The sequence below is a fragment of the Corylus avellana genome, chromosome 9, assembly GCF_965113065.1.
Source record: "Corylus avellana chromosome 9, dhCorAvel1.hap1.2, whole genome shotgun sequence".
NCBI classification, from domain to species: Eukaryota; Viridiplantae; Streptophyta; class Magnoliopsida; order Fagales; family Betulaceae; genus Corylus; species Corylus avellana.
This window is the reverse complement of record NC_142498.1, coordinates 21,729,607-21,752,690: the sequence shown is the minus strand read 5'-3', so window position 1 is coordinate 21,752,690 and position 23,084 is coordinate 21,729,607. Positions and strand designations below refer to the sequence as shown.

At 33.2% G+C, this 23,084-nt stretch overlaps 3 protein-coding genes and 1 pseudogene across 3 annotated transcripts; all 4 read right to left on the bottom strand.

Moving 5' to 3' along the window:
• Positions 1–2,400: 2,400 nt before the first annotated feature.
• LOC132190567 (GDSL esterase/lipase At3g14820) lies at positions 2,401–4,625 on the bottom strand. Its single transcript, XM_059605599.2, has 5 exons — positions 4,263–4,625; positions 3,817–3,947; positions 3,310–3,543; positions 2,892–3,147; positions 2,401–2,753 (listed from the first exon to the last, which is right to left on the bottom strand). The coding sequence occupies exons 1-5, from the start codon at positions 4,528–4,530 to the stop codon at positions 2,563–2,565; spliced, it is 1,080 nt and encodes a 359-aa protein (XP_059461582.2). The 5' UTR covers positions 4,531–4,625; the 3' UTR covers positions 2,401–2,562.
• Positions 4,626–6,123: 1,498 nt separating this feature from the next.
• Positions 6,124–10,118, bottom strand: LOC132191060 (GDSL esterase/lipase EXL3-like; annotated as a pseudogene).
• Positions 10,119–11,184: 1,066 nt separating this feature from the next.
• On the bottom strand, positions 11,185–14,811 carry LOC132191059 (GDSL esterase/lipase EXL3-like). Its single transcript, XM_059606078.2, has 5 exons — positions 14,529–14,811; positions 12,446–12,576; positions 12,138–12,371; positions 11,487–11,742; positions 11,185–11,378 (listed from the first exon to the last, which is right to left on the bottom strand). Exons 1-5 carry the CDS (start codon positions 14,809–14,811, stop codon positions 11,185–11,187), a joined length of 1,098 nt encoding a protein of 365 aa, XP_059462061.2.
• Positions 14,812–17,781: 2,970 nt separating this feature from the next.
• On the bottom strand, positions 17,782–22,680 carry LOC132189197 (GDSL esterase/lipase EXL3). Its single transcript, XM_059603799.2, has 5 exons — positions 22,342–22,680; positions 19,804–19,934; positions 19,487–19,720; positions 18,438–18,693; positions 17,782–18,280 (listed from the first exon to the last, which is right to left on the bottom strand). Exons 1-5 carry the CDS (start codon positions 22,607–22,609, stop codon positions 18,090–18,092), a joined length of 1,080 nt encoding a protein of 359 aa, XP_059459782.1. The 5' UTR covers positions 22,610–22,680; the 3' UTR covers positions 17,782–18,089.
• Positions 22,681–23,084: the final 404 nt, after the last annotated feature.

The window sequence follows — 23,084 nt, the reverse complement described above, 5'->3', positions numbered from 1 at the left end:
AAAAAAAAAAAAAAAATGAAATAGTTACACCATAGATTAACACAAACACAGATAATTTAAATTCAAAGCCGGTTTTGAGTTAAGTTTTCAATTCAAATTAATGTTGATAAGACCGTGGGAGACCATTGGGCTTCTCCAAACCCAAACGAAATCCAAGATTGGCTGTGCACATTCCACTGCCTACTTATTATAACTCCCAAAATTCCAATTAAAAACTCATCCAACTTTTGACACTAACGGAATCTATTTTAAATGTACATAAAAATTAAGGATCTTGTTCTCAATGGATAGCTTAATCAGGTGTAAACTATGTCTCATTAAATTGAGATCACTAGTTCGAATCTATTCCTTCCCTTATGTGGACATGTAAAAAAAAAAAAAAAATTAAAGATCTTATTCTTGAAATTCAAAACCTAAAGACTAAATCCAAGTAAGATAAAAACCTAAGAACTAAATATAATTTGTTCCTATTATTTAAATGGACAAACTTTGGTCGACTTGTTGGTTTTAAGTCCAGGCAAAATGAGTTTAGTTAATGTTTTAGGAGTGCTATTAATGTGACTTTTCATTTTTGTTTATTTTCTTCAAAAGTTCGATATCCTGGGATTTAATGCTTTGTAATTACTTTTGGACATAAATTTTATCCAACATGCTTTAATAAGTGCCAAGTGTCATCTCTTGCATATTTTCTTTAATATTTTTAACAGTTTTTTATTGTCATTCTAGGGCAAGGCTTAGGTGCGGTAGTTCAAAACTACCGCACCATGCAGTAGTCCAAAACTGCACCGTTTGGTGCAGTTTTGGGCAATAAACAAATAGTTCTTTTAAAGAAAAAGAAAAAGAAAAAGAAAAATATTTAAAAACTAAAAGTATTAAAAAAATAGAAGAGAAAAAAAAAAAAATGAAAAGGGTGGAATTGAATTTTTCCTTCTCAAAACTGCACCAAACGGTGCAGTTTTGGACTACTGCATGGTGCGGTAGTTTTGCACTACCGCACCTAAGCCTTCCTCGTCATTCTATTAACTTAGGAACCTAGACATTGATTTTTGAAAAACCCAAACATGTTCGATGACACTTGTCGCTTATTAAAGTAAGTTGAAGCAAATTTCTTCCTAACCAATTTAAAAGTGACGTGTGTTTTAAAAGTATGTGCTTTTTTTTTTTTTTTTTTAATTAATGCTATTAAAAAAATATGAAAAATGCTTCTCACATGCTATATTAGTGAGACCCTTTTCAATTTATTATATTAGTTTGTAAAAATTAGCTACAAAATGAAAATAGGACTTCTGTTTTTGACTAAACTAGGTTATATATATATATATATATATCACGTGTTATCTGACATGTGACCGGTTATAAATAGGATCCTCTTCAGTCCATAATAGATTGGAAAATATTCAGTTCAACTGGGATTTCTTTTTAGAAATCTTACAGCCACAAATAGGACACCTTTAGTACTATTACAAATACAAATACAAATACAAAAAAAAAAAAAAAAAAAATTCAAATTAAAAAAATAAGGCATCTTGGCCATAAGGGTGGTTGGATCACCCCATTTTAACTGGGGGTGGCTTGAGAGCCACCCCAATGGCCGGCCAGGGGTGGCTGGACCACCCACATGGCAATTAGGGGTGGTTCGGCCACCCCTAAACCCAAACTATATATATATCGTTTGGCCCTTGGAGGTGGCCAGACCACCCCGAAGGGCCATGGGGTGGCTTCGACCACCCCAGGCCGGCGGATCTGGGGTGGTCCAAGCCACCCCCAACTCCAACTGCAGTGGTCCAGCCACTCTCAATGGGTGACTAGCCACCCCTTAATTTTTTATTAATGAGACATATGTCTTATTTATGGTCTCATGATCTCTTTAAAGAGATCTTGACTATTAACTGGATATTCTTTAGTCCAAAATGGACTGAAGAGGATCCTCTTCCGACCGGTTGTAGCATGTGCTCGAGGGTTTTAGGTCTTTTGAGGGCGGTCCTTCTCTTGTGGTCCTTCAGGGGCTTTGCCTCGGCTTTCTCCATTTTAACAGCTACCGCTGTTCGGCCTCTTTTGAGGCCCATGTTTATTAAGTTGGCCCAGCCCAATGAAAATTGCAGCACACCATCCACAGAACAGCTCTCCGTTGCTGATTCTGTTTATATGCAACACTTATTTAATGGGCTAATTTTATTTATACAGAGTGAGAATATATGCTTCGTCACGTGTTCAAAAATTGTCCTAGCCCAATATGGGCCCCAAACAAAAATGAACGAACTATACAAATCCACATAATAACCAATATATATATATATATATTGAGAATAATAACCAATAAATATTAATCCAACATTCAGATCGAGTTTGTAATTGCATAGACTAACAGTAAACTGTATTAATTAAAAATTTAAACGTCATTAATATTTTCATCAGCAACCATCATTTAAATAATATAATTGTCATATATAGCTAGGCAAATAAATTAGTTTATTTAAATAAAACTGCAATACACCCTTGATGTTGTTATTTAATTATGAGAGGTCGAAACTTGATCAACAAGGGGAACGTCCACAGAAGAGATTAATTGTTGATGTTTTTCTGGAGGATCTGTGAGACGAGAATCTTGTATCCCATTTCTGAGGGATGTACAGAGTCCCACCAAGCATATTTAGACGCATCAGAACACGATAATAGGTCAACCAGTTCGTTGCATGTTTCACAGAATTCTACTGTCCCCGTACCGCAACACCCTCGATCACCAACTTCAAAACCTGAAATTTCAAAACATTTATATATATATATATATATATATATATATATATAGATGATGATTTAGCTAAATGGGTAAAAAAATCAGTATATAGATAGTGATGAAATTACAAAAACTTATCCATAGGACGTCGACTCACCAAATTTAGCAGGATCTCGACTGAGATGGAGTAGAGGGTTGTAGACATCAACGAGAAATATATTGGCATCCGGAAGGTTGTTGCTAAGGGAGTGCAGCTCAGTTGATAGATTGGCATTGAATAATTCTGCTGCTTCCTTTATATTCTCTGGACACACTCTCTGAATCCCTCCAAAAACAGTCCTTAGAATTGGTACACATCCCAACGGAATCGTACTGAAAACAGCTATCCGTCTAGCCCCGAGTTCATATAACTCCTTCCAATTTTTTTATACAACAGAAATAATATAAGAAAATGGTATCTAAAACGACAATTTTTTTTATACTACGAAGGATCGACGAATATTCTGTTAAGGTAGCCCTCCAAGAATAAGGTACTTTAAAAAAAAAAAAAAAAAAAAAAAGGGAATGAGAAGTACCTTGAGAAAGCTAGAAGCGGAGGCAACCAAAAAAGCATTGTAGGAAGGAACATCATACTGCAATTTTCTGAGCTGGGTAAGAAAATAGGAGAGGCCTATGTCGTTATTGCCCGCTGACACAATATATAGGCCATTGGATATGATGAAATTTGCTCTATCTTCTCCAGCAGTCCCTCTCAGCTTTGTTATGTACTCTTTAAACAGATCTAATTGGTCTGACAGTGACAAAACTTGCTGGGATCCAACAAACAAATTGATAAAAGTGAGCAACAGTAAGAATGTAAGAGCACTTAGTTCTATCCTCGTCGGCAAGGGTTAACTCAAATGGTCGACTCATTTGGTTATACCACGAGATCAGCTGTTTGAGTTCTTACTGGCGGTGTCGTTTTAATAAAATAGTTTTTTTTCTTTTTTTGGCTGCATATATAACAAGTTTGTCATCTAAATAAAATATGAGAACCAGCAAATATATATATATATATTGTGGAAAAATAATAAATTGCATACCAATAATGTAGTTGTTAAAGGGTCATATCCTGAGCCACTTGAAGCAAAACATACACCTGTAGGGAAATCTTCTACTTTTGTATCTTCGTGAAGGTATGCAGGTAAAAGCTCTTTGATTCCCAAGGCCTCGGCTTAAAAAGGTGAAAAGAAAGAAGGAAAGAAAATTAGAACATGAATGGTCTCCTTTATAATTTTATCAGGTTCTTCATGTTCTACCCATACAATCAAACGATCATTGGAAATTAAAGAATAAAAAAAAAAGTCTTGAAATAAAAATATTTACATAAACAATAGGCTTCAAACTTGGCTGCCTAGAATCCATCGATCCCATAGGAGAGTGAAGAGTAGTGAAAATTAGTATGTTAAAACTAGAAATTAAATGGCATACACGTACATGATGATGATGAGAGAGCGGAAGAAAGTGAAGGATGTGTAATATTTACTACCTATCAAGTCTGAGGGGACTTTTCCATCGGAAGCTCTTCCTGTTGGTTTTCCTCCAACGAAATCCCTTCCATATGGAGGAAAATTGGTCTTGATTATTGAGACGAGATTGTTATTGTTTCCGGTGTCCAGAATTGAATCTCCAAACGCGACAAGTGCTGGAATTGTCTCAGTCTCTGCTATCTTTATTATCGCAGCTGCTTTTATGGTGCAAAACAATAAAAAAACAAGAGGAGAGAATAAGATGTTCAAACAATACTCGGAAGACATTCTCAGACTCACCAAGACCAACTAGACTGCTCTATTGTTGTAATCTCTCTTCCATATATATATATAAACTTATTCCCCGTAGGAAGAATTCTCTAGTACTGGTCCTCGTTAATTGGTACCCTTTCATTTTCATTGGGTTATTTGTACGTACAGCTAGCTCCAATGTCGTCAACTGGTAGAAAAAAATGCAATTTTTTTTTTTTTTTTTGGATGAATGAGAGATTTTATAAAGCAAACCAAATGCCAGTGCATGGCCATGGACCATGCATGCGAGGATCTTGTCGTCAATGTTGGTATTACTTTTGGGGTGAGCGGGAAGAAAGGGACCTTCACATTAATCGAATTGTCATAGATGTTGTCATGTCGAATGATATAATTAATGGACCCAAATTAATGACGACAGCCTTGACGGCATTGAAGAAATATACGAGAAACAAACGAGACACGAATTCTCATTTTTACACTCTTTTAAGTGTTTACTCATTTTTACGCTAGAAGCTAGCGGATTGAGGCAACCAAAAATGCATTATATCATATATATATACTGCAATTTAATTTCTTAGCTGGGTAACAGAATAGACGATGGCTATGTCGTTATTGCCTGCCGACACAAATTTAGAAAGGTCAGCAACAGTATTAATCCGACCATTAGTTCTATGATTCATTGCCCGCCGAGACTCGGCTTAAATGGTCGACTTGTTCGGTAATTATTATCACAATATCAATTATTTGAATCTTGATTATCAATATACATACGGTTCTTGCAGGCTCGGATCGTGTATTCGGAATAGATATTGGTCACAAAATACCCTGGCCTTAAAGGAATTCCATGTCATTTTGCAGCATAATTAACAAGTTTGTTATCCGATAAAATATGAGAACCCGCAAGATATATTGCGGAAAAATAATAAATTGCATACCAATATTGTAGGTGTTAGAGGGTCAATGTTCTACTCATACAATGAAACGATTAGGAATCAAAAAAGGCCAGGAAAAAAAAAAAGAAAAGAGTATTATTTCAAAAGATGAAAACAACTATATCTACCCAGTCCACTAATATAGCAACACAATGGGCATGGCCCATGCATGCGACTGCCAGCAAATATTGAAATTGTTCTGCTGTTTTCTGCTTACTTTGTTGCGACTCAGGCTCGTAAAATTTGATTGACTTGGGCAATTAAGCTAGCCCATTGCGTCGAATATCGATGTTGATTGACTTGACCCACGAACGGAATGCTGTGACTGGTTCATATCAAGACGGAAGACAGCTCAAAATTTCCATCCAGAATATTGGCAGAAGCAATTGGCCACCAGGCCGTGGGACCGTGATCGTGGCTGCTTAATTATTGCATGTGATGTTAATTCGAGTAGGGCAAGTCATTTTTTACCCGACTCGATATTTCGAATATAAAATTAGTAAGTTAGAATTGAAGAGTATAACTTGTTTAATTAAAAAACAATCTATCCCCTTCCCTTAGGAAATTATTTTCCTCTTCCAAGTGTTAAGGTACCTTTTTATTTTTTCACAAATTCAATTGATAAAAGAATCCCTTAATCATCTCCATACTCCCACACCAATGATCCATCGATAATTCAAACTTTGATCTACATATCAATACAATAATCCACATTCACTAAAAGGAAAAATCACTTTGGCGCTTGGAGATATTCACAATTTCCAAAATTGTTATTGGATAAAGTAATTATATCCATTCCTATGCATGAAATATTATGGAGGACTAGGTCCACATTAGCTTTGGGAACGGTTTGGATATGACAAAAAAAAAATTATCCCAACTCAACCCTTATCTCATTTATTTTTGTCAAGTTCTATGGAATATATAATCTGAAATAATTATTTGATACAAATAATTTTCAATTTGAAAAAGGGAAAAGTAACAAATTCGAGGAAAACAAAACAATCTCAAAGGAAGCTGTTGTTGACGTACATATTTTCCGAGGAGCTGATTGGCAAGTATCTTGTATGCTTTTTCTGTAGGATGATAACTGTCAAAAAAAAAAACGTACTTAGAGTCATCTGTACTGGTGTCCAATTAATGACCATTGGTTACATAGCAAAACTACTTCCACGGTCCCCGTACCACAGCACCCTTTATCTGCAATCTCCAAGCCTGAATTACAATATATGAATTATTGAAAAATTATAAATCTTTTTTTAAAAAATATTGATGTAAATTGTAATAAAACTTTTGAAAATACAAAGGAGAAATATATATATATATATATATATATTACCATATTTTTTGGGATTTTCTATAAGGTGGAGTAAAGGGTTGTAGACATCAATATAGACCACCCTTGAGTGAGGCACAGTGTTGTTACGGTTACCCAGCTCTGCAGACAATTTAGCATTGAATGATTTTGCTGCTTCGTTTGGCTCATAGACGCATCCTTTTCTTAAGCCCCCAACCAAAGTTCGCACTGCTGGCACACATCCAAGTGGTGGTGCGCTGAAAACACTAATTCTTCGTACTCCCAACCCATATAATTCCTTAACACAATGAGGAGCAAAACCATAAGCTACTAGATATACCCACGTCCATTAATATATTATATTTTACCATCAAAGAATTTAAATAATATATATATATATATACCATGTGATTTTGATGTATCAATGTGTTTGGATTGTCAGGAAAACTACATTTACTCCCTCTAATTACTAATAATTTGCAATATCTTCACAATCTTTCAATTTTTACAATATTCTTCTTCTACGCCCAAAATGAAGAAAATAGCCTTGATTTTTTTATTTTTTATTTTTTTAATATTTTACTTTTTTTTCTAGATTTTTTTTTTTTTTTTTATCATTTATAGGTCGTCGAATGGGACATTACAACTTCAATAGTAAATTGGAAGAACATTGCAAAACTTGAAAAATTAGGGTGATTTTACAAATTTATTGATAGTCAAAGGAAAGGAAGATAAATGTGGGTTTTCCAACCTAGAAGCTTATATGAACTTGATCATGCATCACCTATTGAAAGAAGTAATATACCATGTGCTTTTTATCTATAAGTGTGTTTGAATAGTTGAGGAAAATTATTTTACACCCTCTAATTATCATTAAATTTGTAATGTCTTTTTCAATCTTTCAATTTTTGTAATGTCCCTCTTAATCTACCATTGGGTTGCAATGTCAAATAACTAAAATAACCCTAATAAAAAATTTAGAACAAACAGAATATATATATATATATTGTTATCAATGATATTTTTATCATTCATTTTGGGTCTCAAAATTGGATATTGCAACCCCAATGGTAAATTAGAATAACCTTGCAAAACTTGAAATATTAGGGGAGACATTATAAATTTGTTAGTAGCCAGGGCGTGTAAATGTAGTTTTTCCAATTGTTAATTTTTAAGTGATGTTCCAAGGCATAGAATTAGGGGTGGCAATTTGTATTCGTGTGTTGGGTTTGGTCATGTTAGGGGAGACATTATAAATTTGTTAGTAGTCCGGGCGTGTAAATGTAGTTTTTCCAATTGTTAATTTTCAAGTGGTGTTCCAAGGCATAGAATTAGGGGTGGCAATTTGTATTCATGTGTTGGGTTTGGTCATGTAGTAGCATGAGCATAAGACTATGTGGGTCAACTATAACACGACCAATTTAATTAATCAAATGAGTTAGGCTCCTTAACCCTAAATCTGCCAATTTTGTATTGGTTTCATATTGAACTTGTGAGTCATATAAAAATTCTATGTCTCACCGCCACGTAGAAGCTTGTATGAACTTGAGCATAAACAAGGAATAGATAAAAGAAGTTACCTTGACGAAATTAGAAGCCGACTTGACCAAAAAATCAGTGTAAGAAGGAATATCATAATCCCATCTCCTAAGTCCAGTAACGAAATAGTTGGTGCCAATGTCATTGCTACTCGCTACCACAAAAGTTACACCTTTGGCTAAAGTGAAGTTTGTTCTCTCTTCTCCCACCAATTCTTTTAGCTTCCCTATGTATTGCTTGAGGTCTAGTAGTTGCTTGGATAGTGGTATGGCTGACTGAAAAAAATTAAAATGTCAATATAAAGGGAAAAGAAAAAAAAAAATCATACAAAAAATGGCCAGAGAAAAAAAAAAAAAAAAAAATCCTAAAATGCACCTATATATACCAATATTTTTGGTGTCAATCATATCCTAAGCCACCTGAAGCAAAGCTTACACCCGTTGGTAGATCTTTAGGCTGTAAATTTGGATCCCTATATGATGGAAGGAGCTCCTTAGTTCCCAATTCTTTCACTGAAAAAAATAAAATAAAAAAATTACAAACTGAACTATTTTAAAAGGGTGGAATAGAAAGAACTGCTCAGTCTGGTCTTAAGGACCATTGTGACCAATTTGGGAATTATAAACTTGATTATCAATGGAATTATTATTATTATTATTATTTTGTGAGTATCAATGGAATTATTGACTTTGCTGTAATTGCATGTTTTATTTTTTGTTTCTCTTTTCCTGTTTTTTGGACCCAATATGAATTTCTGTATCTGACCGTTCATGTTTGTAATCGTCCAACATTCAATGGGCTTATGTAATTGTCGGTCCAAACCAATCTTAATCTTCTACATAAAGCCTTCAGTGTGGTTGGCCAAAGGCCCAGAGCTCAGCTAGCAGCCAGTACCACACCAAGCCGCACAATTGTGATTTTTTTTTTTCGGGAAAAACAAGAATTCAAATCTAGAATTATATATATATATATATATATATATATATATATATATATATATATTTCTTTTTCTTTTTATACTTTTCCTCTAAGGACATGTGGCCCTTTATATAATGGAATATGAGAGATTCATAAAAATAAAAGAATAAGATTATTTAATAGACTGCTATATGATTGTCATATAATTAAGACGAAGTGGCTGTGAAAATCGAATTTTCATTTTACATGTGCTTCTTCAAGGAATGAGTTAAACTACCACATCATCAAATTGTATAATAGTCTATTAAATAGTTTTACTCCATATGGCTAGTTTTTCTATGGTTTCATTGTGATTCTATTCTTCTTGCCAACTTTCTCAATTGGGCTTTCAACACGTAATTGTCACATGAATTAGATTAGCTTGCTTGCTTGCTTTTTTTTTTTTCATACATGAAATCCCTTTAGGGAAAAGCCACATCGTGACTCATCTTTGCTAGGTAAAATATCTCAAATACAAGATCTAGAATAAAATTGAGTGAAGACTCAAACAATAGATATTGTAGTATTAACCAAACAAATCAACTATAATTGATGTCAAGACCATGAATGTCAGGCGTGAGATAAATAGATTTTTCTTACAAACCTAAGATGTCCGATGGAACCTTTCCATTGGAAAATCTTCCAGTTGGTATTCATTCCTTAAACTATCTCCCATATGGGAGAAAATTGCTCTTTATTATTGATTTGATATTGTTGTTGTTGCCGGTATCAACAAGGGAATCGCCAAACATAAGAATTACTGATATTATTTTGTTGCCCAATATTTTAATGATAGCTTCAGTGGTGCAGAATACAACAAAAGCATAAGAAATAAACAATAATGGGGTTGATAAAGATACTTCTCTCATGTTTAAGCGATAGATTGCACTACCAAGTTTGGATCAAGCTAAAGAAGAGGAGGAAATGATACTTGTTCTTGGTGTTCAAAGTTTCCTTCTAACTTCTACGGTTTTTTTAGTGAAGATTATAAATCCAACTGTTAATTTCATTTGTTGCACGAAATAAAATATATATATAGAGCTGTAATATGAAAAGAACAGGTTAAATTTACCTTCCTTCTAGACCTTCTTTGTCAAGGAAAGATGGTTTCTCTTGCCCCAAGTATTCTGGGATGTCCAATAACAGATTTTCCTTCTATAGTAGGGTTTTTTTTTTTTAATGAATGAAAATTTTTATAACCACACAAAATAATTAATACAAAGTCCCCCACAAAGCAACCTACAACACCAACTTAACCCCTAAACAAACTATCAAAGCCAATTCATAGCCATAACAGTCAAATAAATTATTCCTAATAATTTCCAATTGAAATGGAGAGGATTAATTAAATACTGTCACCGCCAAATCTCTTAATTGGACTTTCATCACCTAATTGTCACATGCATATATAGTATTTTATCATATGCTTAATACAAGATGTAGTTTTAAGCTTGATCGGTTTCTTTTTTCTACTTTCACTCTCTTCCTTCTCTTTCATATTATTTTCCCATCATGTATTTCTACATTTCTAATGAGGCACGGTACCTGAGTACGGCTGCTCATAGTACCTTTTGGGGGCCTTGTACGTTTCTTGTCTGAATTTCTAACAATTCAATCAATAAAAATTCTAAAAACCTCTTTCCATGATCATAAAAGAAAGAATTTATCAATTTAGAACTCAAAGTTTGGAGACATGAATTATTTGGATTATTTCTCGTTGTCCTCTTATACAACAACAGTAATACGCCTCTCCAATTTCCAAAATTGTCATTGGATGAGGTACATAAAACAGGTGCAATCTGCTTCAACCTTCAAGTAATTGACACTCCCATATCTCAATCCTAATCCCATTTATTTGGGACAATCTCTATGAATTCAACAGAAATAATAAATATTCTCTGATTGGTAAAATTATTATTGACTGGAGGAAAACCAACAATCTGATCAAAGGAAGCTGTTGATATATTTTTTGAGGAGCTGATTGACAATTATCTTGTATGTTGCTTCTGTAGGATGATAACTGTCGAAAAAAACATACTTGGAGTCATCTGCACAGGTGTGCGGGTCCAGTTGGTTACATAGTACAGATACCTCAACAGTTCCTGTTCCACAACACCCTTTATTTGCAATCTCAAGGCCTAGAATTACAATATAGAAATGATTAGAAATCCAAAATTTATAGAAAAGTTAATTTAAAATCTTTAAAAATTTTAAATTTGAAAATATAAAAAAGAAAGATATACTACCATGTTTCTTGGGATTTTGGATAATATCAAGTAGAGGGTCGTAGATATCAATATAGATCACCCTTGCATGAGGCAGATTGTTGTTAAGGTAACCTAGCTCTCCAGACAGTTTAGCATTGAACAATTTTGCAGCTTCATTGGGGTCATCTACACACCCTTTTCCTGAATCCCCATTCACACTTTTAAGCGCCGGCAAACATCCAAGTGGTGGTGCGCCGAAAACTCCAATCCTTCGCACTCCCAATCCATATAATTCCTTTACATTTTGATGAGCAAAATCACAAGCTACGTACTAGATATATCAACTGTATATTATATATAAAATACTACCAAAGAATTATGCAATATACCATGTAGTTTTATCTATAAGATTCGTACGTGCATTTTAGGTACAAGTATTCATGCAATGACATGATAGTGCTTGACACTGCCATGTCAACTAATATAACAAATCTTCACAAATTATTAAATTCGGTGGTCGGCGCTACCCCCAATCTCTATGTGGGAGGTGGCGCCAACCAACAGACGTCCGAGTCCATCAAGGATGGTGGAGACCACATAGATCTCTTGGACCACCCTCGAATGTTCGATTGGAATGACTATGTTGCCACTCCTTAAATGACTCACCAATGAAAAAACAAAAACAATTACCTTGACAAAATTAGAAGCCGCATTGACCAAAAGATCGGTGTAAGAAGGAACATCATAGTGCAATCTCCTAATTCCAGTAAGGAAATAGGAATTGGCAATATCATTGCTGCTCGCTACCAAAAAAGTTACACATTTGGCTAAGATGAAGTTTGTTCCCTCTTCTCCAGCCATTCCTTTTAGCTTTTCTATATATTTCTTGAAGTCTTGTATCTCCTCGGATAGTGGTATGACTGACTGAAAAATAAAATAATTCAAAAATTACTAGAGAAATAAATTATGAACAAGAAAATAGTGTAAGATGCACATACCACCAATTCTGATGTCAAAGGATCATATCCTGTGCCACCTGAAGCAAAGCTTACACCTGTTAGGAGATCTTTAGGCTGCAAAGTTGGATCCCTGTATGCTGGTAGGAACTCCTTAATTCCGAATTCTTCCACTTAAAAAAAAAAAGAAAGAAAAAAAAAGAATTTGTTTTAATATAGACCGAACTACTTAAACAAGAACAAATTTTTTCTCTAAACTTAGTTGAAAGACTTAATTTAATAAAGTCACATATATTTTTAAGAGAAAACTTCACTTAATCCTTCTCCACTTTTATCGCTTTTATAATCTTCCCTCTAAAATTCAAAAACTCACAATTTAGTATATCGAAATTTTAAAAATTTACAATTTCACCCCTTCCATTATACTCCTTTAAACAATATGAAATTACAAAATTATTCTTAAATTATAATTATAATTATGCAGTTTTATACTTGACAGTTCATGTTTGAAATAGGCCCAACCAGTGATGGGTTAGAGGCCCATGAAAGCCCCGGCCATTAGTAATTGCTCTTAATTATTGACAGATGCCCAAAGAATGAAAGAGGGGCCTAAAGAATGAAATTAAGAAGGAAAAATATTTCTGTTTTTTTTTTTTTTTTTGTTCGGAGAATCCTGAATTTGACCTCAGTGTGCAGTTAAAGAAATTAAAGCCGGTCGGTCAAAAATTGTAAATAAAACATCTGCAGCTAAAACATTAATTGAAGCCGGCCGGTTCAATAATTCAATAAAACATTCTTAGCATTACATTGTAAATAATTGCTATAAAATACTTCCTTTTTTATTATAAGTTTCTTATCAACTATAAACTGATCTATACGATTGTTACGTGACACATTCATATAAACTATTACATCAAATTCATAATAGATATATAATAAAAGTTATAGTATTTTAAATATTTTTCTAAATTGTAAGAGCCTGTTTGAGATTATTTCAACTTTTTTTTTTTTTTTTGAACTTTTTTTGTTCTAAACAAGCCCAACACTCCAATTTAAATTTAAAATAAGTTTAAAAATGAGTTTTTTTTTTTTTTTTTTGAAAAGTTTCAATCTCATTTTATAAGCAAAATCTCTAATTCCCAAAACAATCTCAAGCTCTAAATCTAACAAAATAAAATAAAATAAAATTGTGGTAATTAATATATCTTGAGTTGGACGTTTGGGACAACATTCTATTGACTACTTTGACTATGGTTCAACAGATATTGCATTATTTGCACAAATCCAAACCAGGAATTCAAAAGAAAGCAGTTGAAATAGAAAGGTAAAATAGATGTAGCATGGAAAAGATATGTACGTAATATGACATTTGCTTAAAGAAAAAAGACAAAAATATATTCGCCAATAAACTAGCCTTGTTCTAGAGTACTCAATGAGATGTCCACATCTCTATAAATTCTTGATTATTGTTCTCACTTACTACCATGCACATCCTGCCACGTTGCATGTATTTGGTCATATTTTTATTATGTATAACTTCCAACGACAGTGGCCCTTAATTTATATATTGGAATATTATTAAGTAGCATTAATTTGTTATAGAGTAACGATAGCCATCTTCTTTGTGTCTCTTTTGTATTTCTTTAAAGTTAATTTAACTTTAAAATTATGATTGAATTTTGATTAAGTAATGATTTTAAAAGTCACATTAATTTAAAAAAAAAATAGAAAAGAGATATAGGGATTGATGATATTTAACATTACTCTTTGTCATTTATAATATAGTTTTCCATGGTTTTTATTGTGAGTTTAGGACAAAGATTTTTTCTATTTCAAGTAAAATGGGGAGAAGAGCAATTTATAGTTTAAGATTTTATTTTATTCATCTAACGTATATATGATGCCACATTATTTAAAATTTTAAAATAAAGTGGTCCACCACGTGGTATCATGTACACGGTTAAATGAAACAAAACAAAATCTTGACGACATTACTTAAAATAAATAGAATCTTATCCCGTCCTTTCATTCTTCTCCCCAAATTTCTTAGTTGGGCTTTCATCACGTTCACTATGAATGCCATGAGAAAGAGAGAGAGAGAGAGAGAGAGAGAGAGATTTCAAACCTAAGAAGTCCGAGGGAACCTTTCCATTGGAAAATCTTCCTGTTGATACTCCTCCCTTAAACTCCCTCCCATATGGAGGAAAGTTGCTCTTTACTATTGATTTGATATTGTTGTTGTTGCCCGTATCGACAATAGAATCACCAAACATAAGAACCGCCGGTATTGTTTCATTGCCTGGTATCTTAATGACAGCTTCAATTGTGCAAAAAACAGCAAAAGCAGAAAAAATAAAGAAGAATGTGCAGGTTGATATAGATACTCCTTTCATGTTTAAGAGATACATTGCCCTGGATTGCAATTTTTGGGATTCTTCAAAGTTTGAATCCAAGCAAAAGAAGAGGAGGAAATGATACTACTTCTTGTTCTTCAATGTTTCCTTATGGCCATTTTATAGCACACAAGATTATATATATCATTTATTGCACGAAATAAAAAATGTATATATCTAACTGTTATATGAAAAGAGTAGGTATCTCTTAAAGTAGTCAGTGTTAGAACTTAGAAGAATGGATATGAGTAAATTTAACTTCCTTCCCAACCATCTTTCGCATGAAAAGAGGGCTAGGAATTAGGATTGATGATGAAAATAACAGATGGTTTTCCATCCCCAAATACTCTTGGGATGACCAAAAAAAGATTTTCCATCAAGCAGCAGGATGGTGGAAAAAGTTAAAAACTATTTGTTGGTTTGATAATTTATTTTGGAGGGCACTTTTTTTATTTGACAAAGTGTTCATAAAAGTTAAAGCAATTGTAATTGTTTTGTGAGTTGTTTATTAATGTTCTTGTTTGAAAACCAAAGTGAGAAGAAAAAAGCTTTAACAACCCAATCTTTGTTAAGTGTCTCTTAATATGTAATAAGCACATAATTTTTGAATTAACGTATAAAAAACACTCGTAATTTTTTTAATATATAAAGTGAATTGAAAAAAATTTATCTGTACCACTTTGGAGGAAACTTTCTTCCTCAACAAACGAATCTAGCTATTATTAGTTGATTTTGGACCATCGAGACAGCGGTGTAATGTGTGCCCAATCCTACTTGTCATAACTCTTGATGCCACGTGCGTAAATTTCCTTATGCCCACGAAGTTGGTTTACGAAGGTTATGTTATATATATATATATATATATGCTGAATTGGACCGGATGTTAGCAGCCAACCGTACGTCGATATCTCTTTCAAATTATGAGTTAGATTAAATACTCAAATAGTATATATATAGAATTTAATGTATCTGAAACATCGGTGTTTAATAAAATGATGTTAATAATTATTTGACATTGCTTATTTGGGTATTTTTGCACTTTTTAGCAAAAAAAAAAAATCATTAACAAACACTCGAAATTATTACTCTCACTTTTATATCACAATAAAAAAAAATTGCAGTCTCCAAGAAGTAGCTCAATCGGCTGGGACCACGCCTAATGAAGCGGAGGTTACTAATTCGAATCCCCCATCCCCCCTCTTGTGCGGACATGTCAAAAAAAAAAATATAAAATAAAAAATTGCACGTTTAAGGATGAAAGAATGTTGATCTTATTCTTAAACACGTCTAATTAAGGCAAATTAAAGGTACTTTTTATCTTTCAGTTCTTGAAAGGGTTTTCAATATTACAGTTTGTTATGTCTTCTCTTTAATTAGCTCGCCAGCTCTTTCAAAAGTTTGTATGAAACTAAGAATCACAAGCTAGAGTGCCTTTGAATGCACTCACAATACTCCACCATGGCAGTTACAACGAACTTTACTTGCAGCCTTCTCATTTAATTGATGACCTGCTAAGGATAATATTTTTGAATTGGTCTTATTATTATTATTATTATTATATAAATTGGCCCATGTACGTGTTCAATATATATATGCCCACGTCACATATATGTTGAGCTATTATATATATATTAGAGCAGTTATCAGATCACATTTTGCCATCAAGGACATCAATTGTGAGGTTTGTCGGAAAAAACAAGTTAGCATAATGAATTGAGCTATATATATCTAGCCAAATGTTGGAATTAGTCAACCGGAAACGGAACCGGCCAATTAATTTACCGTTGGCATTTAATTCATTTCATCTACCAATTGTGAGTTTTGTGGCGCCAAATGATCATGAAATTAATTATTTCCAGCTCGATCGTTCGTGTCAAATCTCTTCTTCATGTTCGTCCAAATGCCTAATTAAACTGCATGCATTTCGATGACTATTAGGATCGGAGGGGAATTAAGGGGGAAAGAAAAAGAGTTGAGTGTAGTTGCCCACTTGCCCTTAATGGCTTGCGACCTTTTTCTCAATTTGCTAAAATTTCACATGCAATATTAGGCCCACTGGCCCAGCGCCGATGATCATATAGAGGGAGGGGGACGCTCCCTCCTTGGATTTGGTCTTGAAATATCAACTTCTTGACAGGGATCGATGAAAAGCTATGAACCTTCAAAGTACTGCTGGACATAAATTTGATTTGATGTTATCTTTTTGGACATAAATTTGATTTGATTATTAGTGGTTATTTTTTTATGTGTATTTATGTAAATAATTAAATAGATAACAATGATACTTTGTTTTCAAATTGGCCGAATTAGTTTGATTTTGTGGCCCATATACATAACCTCTTACAATTAATAGATTCATATCATTTTCTACTTGGTTGAAGTCATTTAAGGTATTTTGATTGTATATTTTTTTTTTTGGTTTTAAAGAGTTCGTGTTTTCATCATGCAAACTCCATCGGCCTACGCACCTGGATTCTTCTTAATTAAAGCGCGCACTTGTTTTTCCATGATCATCTTCCAATATTCTTCCTCATGGATTCTTCTCAAACCCATGTATTAAGAGCTCTCTAGTCTTTCAAAACACCATTAGTGAAGTGCATGCAAGTGTCTGTTGACTGTTACTTCTTCTTCTTCTCGTTCAAAACGAAAATTAATTCTGAGTTCAATGTCGTTTGTCTTTAACGAGTTGAAGCTACCTTTTTTCAGTCATTTTCTACTGATTCATGTTTTTTTTCTTTTTTTCTTTTTTTTCTTCTTTTTGTTCGGTTTTCAGAGTTGATCAGGAGTTTGCATGCATGCCTATATGGAATTATATCCGTCTGCAGATGACCATATTCTTCTTTTGGTTCGTTTGATAATGCTCTCTGGGGATTTTATTTTTTAATCAAAAATTAAAAATATTAACAAATTGTATAAAAAAGCACCTTCTAAAAAATTGTATAATACGAACCCAAATTTCATTTTTTCAATGAAATGCAAATAACATGAGAGATTTGAACCACACTTACTGAATTCTTAAATAACTTAACAATCGATCTTACATTCATATGTTTTGGAGGGAAAATCATCAATTCGAGAAAAATTCTCTGAATTGACAGATCCCATGGGAGTACTGAACACATACATAATATAAGATGGGTTTCTTTAATTATTTCTATGAATCAAATATATCTTAAACAAAAATACTCCAACGAAGGAAAAGCCAAAATCACCGTTGCACTTGAGGGAAGGACCAAGACGGACCAATTGAAATTGATTAGAGTTGTAGATCGAATTCAACGTGCCTCGATCGATCATAAGAAGCTACTCAAATACTTTTCGAGGACTGGTTTAATGAGGGCCCTGTATGCTGCTTCAGTGGGATGATAACTATCCCAGAACACATATTTAGCCACATTTGAGCAGGTGGGAGACGCTGGGTTGCACAGTATAGCTACCTCTATAGCTCCTGTCCCACAGCACCCCTTATCCACAAACTCAAACCCTGTATTATATATAACAAATATTATAAATTTTGATCAAGAGGCTGATGCCTAGTGGTATAAATTAAGATGGAAGGAATGTATGGTATATAACATTTCTCTAATAAAATTGATAATTAACATGAATGATTAAAAATGAAAAAAATTGCGATATTTTACCATATTTTGTAGGGTTTTGAATGAGATCAAGTAGAGGGTTGTAAACATCAATGTAGACTATCCTGCTGTTGGGCAGGTTCTTGGTAAGAGAACTCAGTTGCGAAGACAATTTAACGTTGAACAACTTTGCTGCTACGTTGTATTTTTCTGCACACCCTCTTTGTAATCCTCCGGCCAAAGTTCTTTGTGATGGCACACATCCAATTGGCGGTGCACTCAATACTCCAATCCTACGAGCCCCTAGCCCATATATTTCCTACAAAACATATATATAAAACAACTTATTTATTTATTCGATTTTCTATATTAATTTACATTTAAATTTGAACTCACTCTTTTCCGAAATTTAGAAGATGTTTCATTAAAATACATATTATTTAATTTGTAAGTTTTTAATTATGTATTATCTGATGAAATAAGTATTGTATTATTGCTATTGTAATTGTCAATATATATCAGATATAAGGTTCTTTGTCGACTGAATAAGAATAAGGTGCATCTATATTTTAATATTACAATACTTTCTAATATTAAGGCTTACGTACCGAAGGTATTATAAGTACAAAGTTTGGGCGACTGGATCAAGCAATACAATCCCTAAATTGGGAATCGAGCCAAACCATTTCCAATATCTAAGAATATATTCCGACATTCCGCACCAAACTAGTCAATACCCAGATCCAAATTGGTTTGATTAAGGTCATCGAGTACACGATAATGGAGACATGTGGACCAGAATTTCATGTGATAGGCTGCTTGAACTGCAAATAGTTAATTGGGAGAGGACTTCGATGAGGTTTACATGTCCAAACATGTTTTAAGCTGCCAAAATAGCCCAATCGAATCCCTCTCTCATTAAAGACTAGGATAGACTGCAATTCGATTAACAAATTGCAGCCAATCCAAATCAAAAACATGCAGTTGCACCTCTAGATCTAAGAGAGCAATGTATATATTCCAAAAAAAAAAAAAACTGAAATATAGTTGATTAATTTCCCTAACTGAAATATGGAAAAGCAAGGGAATAAATTGGTAAGATGACAAGTTACCTTCAAGAATTTGGCAGCGTTGGTGACCATAAGGTCAGTGTAAGTAGGGATATCGTACTGCAACTCCCGCGCATGAGCGACAAAATATGTATTGGCAATGTCGTCGCTGCCCGCCACCACGATAAACAGACTTTTGGCCAAGATGAAGTTTGTCCTCTCTTCTCCAACAATTCCTTTAAGCTTTGATATGTATTCTTTGAACATTTCTATTTGATCCGCCAATGATAGGACCGACTGTTTTTCATTCATTTTTCAATAATAAATTAAATACAAAAGAGAGAGATAAGTGGGAGAGATAGGAGCGTGTGTTTACGTACCACTATTTGCGGTGTCAAGGGATCATATCCTGCGCCACCTGAAGCAAAGCATACGCCTGTGAGTAAGTCTTGAGGCTGCAGATTTGGATCCATATATGGCGGCACGAGGTCTTTGATTCCCAACTCCTCAGCTAAAAGGTGAAACAAATTAGAAAAATAAACTTTCCATAAGGACACTTTTTATTATAAATTCTTCTATTTAATGATTGGTTGAAATTGCCACGTTAGCATAGAATAAAATTGTGGGATAAAAATGTGGTTTATTGCAGTTTTCCATAAGTTAAGGTGATGCAAGAGGTCTACCTAGTTTTATTTAGGTTCTATTCATGAGTAATGTCACATAACACATTTTTATCACATAATTATCCACCAATAATGATATGACAATCATAGTCAATCCTTTAACCAATTTTTGTTAAGAATAAAATAAAATCCAAAAGCTGATTTAGACTAATATGTCATTATTGTGGGATAGCGTTATGAGATAAAAATGTTGTATATAGCATTACTCTTTATCAATTATTGGAGTTATTAGTGTTTAATTTTAAAAGTTATAAAGGGGTTTTTGTAATTCAATAAAGGAAAATGATTGCTTTCCTCCTTCGGCCTTTCTCTCATCCTCGCCATTTTCAAAATCATTATTAGATCTGTGGGCCCATGTATAACATGTCTCTTCAATAGATGTGAGTTTTTCTAGAGTATTTTTGGTAATTCAATAAATAGATTTTACCCTAAATTAAGGTTTGAGTTTGGCTAGTAAGCCTATTTAAGTTTCATCAAGAGGCTAAAAATCAGTGTTGCCTTTGAGCTTGATGGAAACTTTTTAACAAAAAATCTTAAGGAGGGGTCGCATTGCAAATTTTTTAAACTTAAGTACACTATATTTAGAGTTTCCAAAATTTCAAAGAGTAACTGCAACAGTAAAACTTCAAGAGGATTAAATAAAATGTTTCCTATATTTTTTTTAATATTTTTAATCTTGCCATTTATCGACCAGAATTTTCACTCACCCACTGCTACTGATCTACTTGGCCGAACCGACTCTCTCATCAGTCAATTCCATCACTGCCTCTTTTTTTTTTTTTTTTTTTTTTGGGTATAATTTTACTATTCTTGAAAGAAATTTAAAAAGTAAAATACAAATAAAAAACAGTACTTTTTCTTTTTTTTTTTGGGCAAAGAAAGATTAGTTTGATAAAAATTAAGCAAGATATATATTTCATTATTAATATTATTTTCAATCTTTCATGTTACGAAGAAACCAAACGTAACCTTAATCACATAAAATTTAAAATTTTGAGAAAATTATAGTTTTCCCTTTTAAAGTTGACAGCGATTTGTAATTTGAACATCAAATTTTCAATTTTTACAATTCACCCTCAAAAGTTTCAAATTTTTGCAATTTTACCGATTATATCCAAAACTTCTCATAATGTCCCTAATTTTCACTTTTTTATTTTTTATAAAAAAATTAAAAAAAAATATATTCGGTGTGGTCGTAGCCACCCCTTTGGCCATCTAGTCATTTTTGCACCCCCAAATTTTTTTTTTTCATAAAAAATAAAAATATAAAAATTATGAGCAATATGAAAATTTTAGAATAATATTGGTTAAATTGAAAAAAAAAATTTGAAACTTTGTGATGATAGATTGCAAAAATTAAAACTTTAGTATTCGAATTGAAAAACAATGTCAACTTTAAGAAGGTAAACTATAATTTTTCATAAAATTTTCTTTGTTGAATATTTATCCTTTATCCGTATATTTTAGAAAAAAAAAAAAAAAAAAAAAAAAAAACTTTGTCGAGAGAGAGAGAGAGAGAGAGAGAAAGCGTTGCACGTACGGGGGCGTTAACTATTCAACACCAGTCATGCAAGCACATGCAGTAGTAATTAATGACCTACGTGCCTATAGGGTAGGTTTAGACAATTTTTGTTGCTAACCAAAATTAATTAGCGGATTAATGTGAAAAGATTTGATCAATTTAATTAAATAAATTGAGACAATTTTTTTACAGGATTTATAAATACGATACAAAATTAATGAGTTAAAATTAAAGAATCGTACTACTATTTAGTTTTAAACTTATCCGTGAACATAACTTCAACACAAGACTCAATATTTAGAGTTGATACTTTTTGACATAATCAATGAATGTGACACAAAGCCATATCGCAGGCTTTCCACCGGGTGTAGCTAACGGTCAGGCTATGCAACCGGATGTTCAGTTTAAATCTTAATGCAGGTAAGGCATATCTTGTTGAATTACACAAAATTAATAAGTAAAAGTCAAGGAATCTGGCTAGTAAAATTAAATAACTTAGATTGTAATCGATTATATAGACTTATATTTAATTTATATCTCCACCGAACTCAAACTCGACGTGCATACACGAGATTCCTACGCCTAAAAGTAAATCATCTCCACTTTGACGTACATCGTAGGTCTATTTTTTCTAGCGCAAGTAAGACAACACAATCGAAACAAAGAAACCAGACCAAGAGCATAATAGAAAGCAGAGACAGAGAGAGAGATACCTATTAAGTCTGAGATGACCTTTCCATTGCCGAATCTACCAGTTGGAACTTCACCTTGAAAATCCTTCCCATAGGGAGGGAAATTGCACTTAACAACAGTTTTTAGATGGTTGTTGTTTCCCGTATCAGCGATTGAATCTCCAAATGCTATAACTGCTGGGACGGTTTCATTTGGTGGTAACTTTATGAGACCCTTGGTGTTGCAGAAAAGAACAAGTAATACGAGACTGAACAGAAATATGGTAGAAGAAGAAGAAGAAGAAGGCATATTTTAACCGAGTCTTCTTCTCTCTTGCTTTCAACTTCCCCAATATGTCTGGCTGATGATGAGTCAGGGACTTGTGCATCTATTTATATATGTATATCTACCATCTCTTAACTCATTTACTGCTCCTAGACAAGAAAAAAGTTGATCCAGCACGAAATTGTACAAAAACCTAAGTGTTTTTACTACTCATAAAAGCTAAATATTTTTGTGTTTTATATTTATTTTAAAATGTCTAGGAATGAGTCAATGGCAACAACGATAGACGTGGAAATCACTCACTAATTACTTGGGTAATTATCTCTTAATTAAAGTGCATCTAACTAAATATTCGATCTTTAGCTTAAAAGGCAATTTACTCCTGATAAAAAAGTATTCCGTACGCATGTAGCAGTTATGTTGATAGATATGTGGACACCATTTCTCTTCATTTATTATGGTGTCAGATTTTACGTTGATTTAGTCCGGGAGTCAGAAG